We start from the raw sequence: 2,498 nt of genomic DNA, 5'->3' as shown, positions 1-2,498 counted from the left end.
AGTCACGGCGAGTGCAGCCCCCCGACCCGGGTGCTGAGTCACGGTGGGGCCGCCCCCACGCCCCCCCGGTGCTCGGGGCCGTGCTGAGCCTGTCCCTCCCCAGGGGAGCCTTCTCGGTCGTCCGGCGCTGCGTCAAGCTCTGCACTGGCCATGAGTACGCTGCCAAGATCATCAACACCAAAAAGCTCTCAGCCAGAGGTAGGACCCCCGGGAGCTTGGGACTGCCAGCACCCCTCTGCCACCCCGGGGGGACTCTCAGACAGGCCAGGTGCCTGGGATCACCCCATGGCACCTGTGACACCCCTGATACCCCTGGTGCCCATGGCACCTCTGATACCCCTGGTGCCTGGGATAACCCCTGGCACCTGTGACACCTCTGATACCCCTGGTGCCCATGGCACCTCTGATACCCTTGGTGCCTGGGATAACCCCTGGCACCTGTGACACCTCTGATACCCCTGGTGCCATCACAGCCGGGCTACCTGTGGTGCCCATGGCACCTGTGACAGCTGTGACTCCAGTGGTGCTGGTGGGAGGGAGGGGCGAATGCTCTGGGGTGGGGTCTGGCCCTGTCCATCCCGTTATGCCCCTGCTGCGTCCTCCAGGGCCCCTCAGAACCTCACCTCTCCCTGAGGGTGTCCTGCAGGTACACAGGTGTAAGTGGATGGAGGGGAGGGTGTGCATGCACAGGTGTGTCTACATGGGGGTGTGTGGGCACAATGAGCAGTGGGGGTACCTGAGTGTGTGTGCACAAGTGTGTGTACATGGGGGTGTGTGTGATGGTGGGTGGGCACAATGAGCAGTGGGGGTACCTGAGTGTGTGTGCTTGGTGTGCAGGCAGGTGTGCAGGTGTCAACAGTGTGTGAGTGTGTGCTTGCACACGAGGGTGGGCACTGCTGTGTGTGCACATCTGTGAGCAGAGTGGGTGCCTGTGGGGTGGGGTGTGCTCACAGCTCGGCAGTGGGGGTGTGCAGGTGTTTGCAGGTGTGGGATGTGTGACAGTGTGTGGGGGTGTGGAGGTTTAGGGTGTGCACTTGGATAAGAGGCAGCACAGAGTGGCACAGGGGCTGTGTGAGTGTTCTGTGTGTGCACACGTGTGTGGCTGTGGCTGGAGCTGTGTGCACAGGTGTGAGCAGTGAGTGGAGCAGTGCACACACATGTATGTGTGTGTGGGCAGTGAGTGGGGTGGTGCACACACGTGTGTTTGTGTGAGCTGTGTGTGAGCTGCGTGCACATCTGTGCACGTGTCTGTGTGCCCTTGAATGCAGACACACCCAGAGGTGCAGCTGCACACACAGGTACACGTGTGCACTCATACAGTGGCTGTTGCAGGCACACACGTGTAGAGTTGCACACACACACACATCTGCATGCCTGCACACACCTGCACACACCTGCACACACCTGCACACACCTGCACATGCAGGAACCACCACGCACAGGGGAACAGCTGCACGCTCCACATCCCGTACAAACACAGGTACAGTGATGCACACGGTGCAGCCACACACACGCTCACACACACACGTACACCTGTGCACACAGGTACAGCCACGGAGCTGTATGGCTGCACACAGAGGTACACACAGGTACAGCCACACACAGGCACACTCATGTGTGTGCACAACTGCAGGGCACAGATACCCATCACACCTGCACACCCACACACAGCTACAGCCACAGGTGCTTGCACACATGTGCACTCCCATCTGTACCCGTGTACAGGCATGCAGAGCCCCACACACAGGCCCACACGTGAATGTGCACACCTGTGCACACTGCAGCGTGCGTGTGCGCCTGTATCCACATGCACACCCCACCCACACCTGCAAACCTGTACACGCCTGCACACATGCACAAGTGCACACCCAGGCACACGTGCACAAGCCCACAGGGGCAGCCCCCAGCCCTGCCCCCAGTGCATACCTGCACACCCACAGAGCCACGTGGCTCCCTCAGGGGCATCTTGGGCTGCTCTCGCTGGGGTTGGGCTGGGGACAGGTGAGGTGAGGGAGGGGTGCAGGCCCGGGCAGGTGCCCGCCTGACCTCTGCCCCTCCAGACCACCAGAAGCTGGAGCGCGAGGCGCGGATCTGCCGGCTGCTCAAGCACTCCAACATCGGTGAGTGACTGGGGAAAGGGGGGTGTCACCCCTGGGGACACCCAGGGACACCCCGAGTGCCACCTGCAGTGGCTGGGAGAGGGGACCAGGGCTTGGTGGCGGGCTGAGGCTAAGCCTGTCCCCATCTGGTCCCCACAGTGCGGCTCCACGACAGCATCTCCGAGGAGGGGTTCCATTACCTCGTCTTTGACCTGTGAGTGTGGCAGGAGGCTCACAGAGCTTCGGGAGGGTTCAGGGGATCCTGGGGGCTCTCAGGCTGATGTGGGGCCTGGCTGTGTTTCAGGGTGACGGGCGGCGAGCTCTTTGAGGACATCGTGGCGCGGGAGTACTACAGTGAGGCTGATGCCAGGTAAGCCTTCCCCCCCCGTGCACCCCCAA

General features: G+C 62.1%; 1 protein-coding gene across 1 annotated transcript in view; it reads left to right on the top strand.

The window, feature by feature from the left end:
* CAMK2B (calcium/calmodulin dependent protein kinase II beta) overlaps positions 1-2,498 on the top strand; it is a 17,632-nt gene that overhangs the window by 3,836 nt on the left and 11,298 nt on the right. The window contains exons 3-6 of the mRNA XM_031065088.1: positions 104-198; positions 2,061-2,120; positions 2,259-2,313; positions 2,404-2,469. Coding sequence (XP_030920948.1) covers positions 104-198; positions 2,061-2,120; positions 2,259-2,313; positions 2,404-2,469 — 276 coding nt within the window. The remainder of the gene's footprint in view (positions 1-103; positions 199-2,060; positions 2,121-2,258; positions 2,314-2,403; positions 2,470-2,498) is intronic.

This window comes from Geospiza fortis, unplaced genomic scaffold (genome assembly GCF_000277835.1).
Source record: "Geospiza fortis unplaced genomic scaffold, GeoFor_1.0 scaffold658, whole genome shotgun sequence".
Classification (NCBI taxonomy): domain Eukaryota; kingdom Metazoa; phylum Chordata; class Aves; order Passeriformes; family Thraupidae; genus Geospiza; species Geospiza fortis.
Note: the sequence above shows the minus strand (reverse complement) of the source record. Positions and strands in the feature narration are given on the sequence as shown.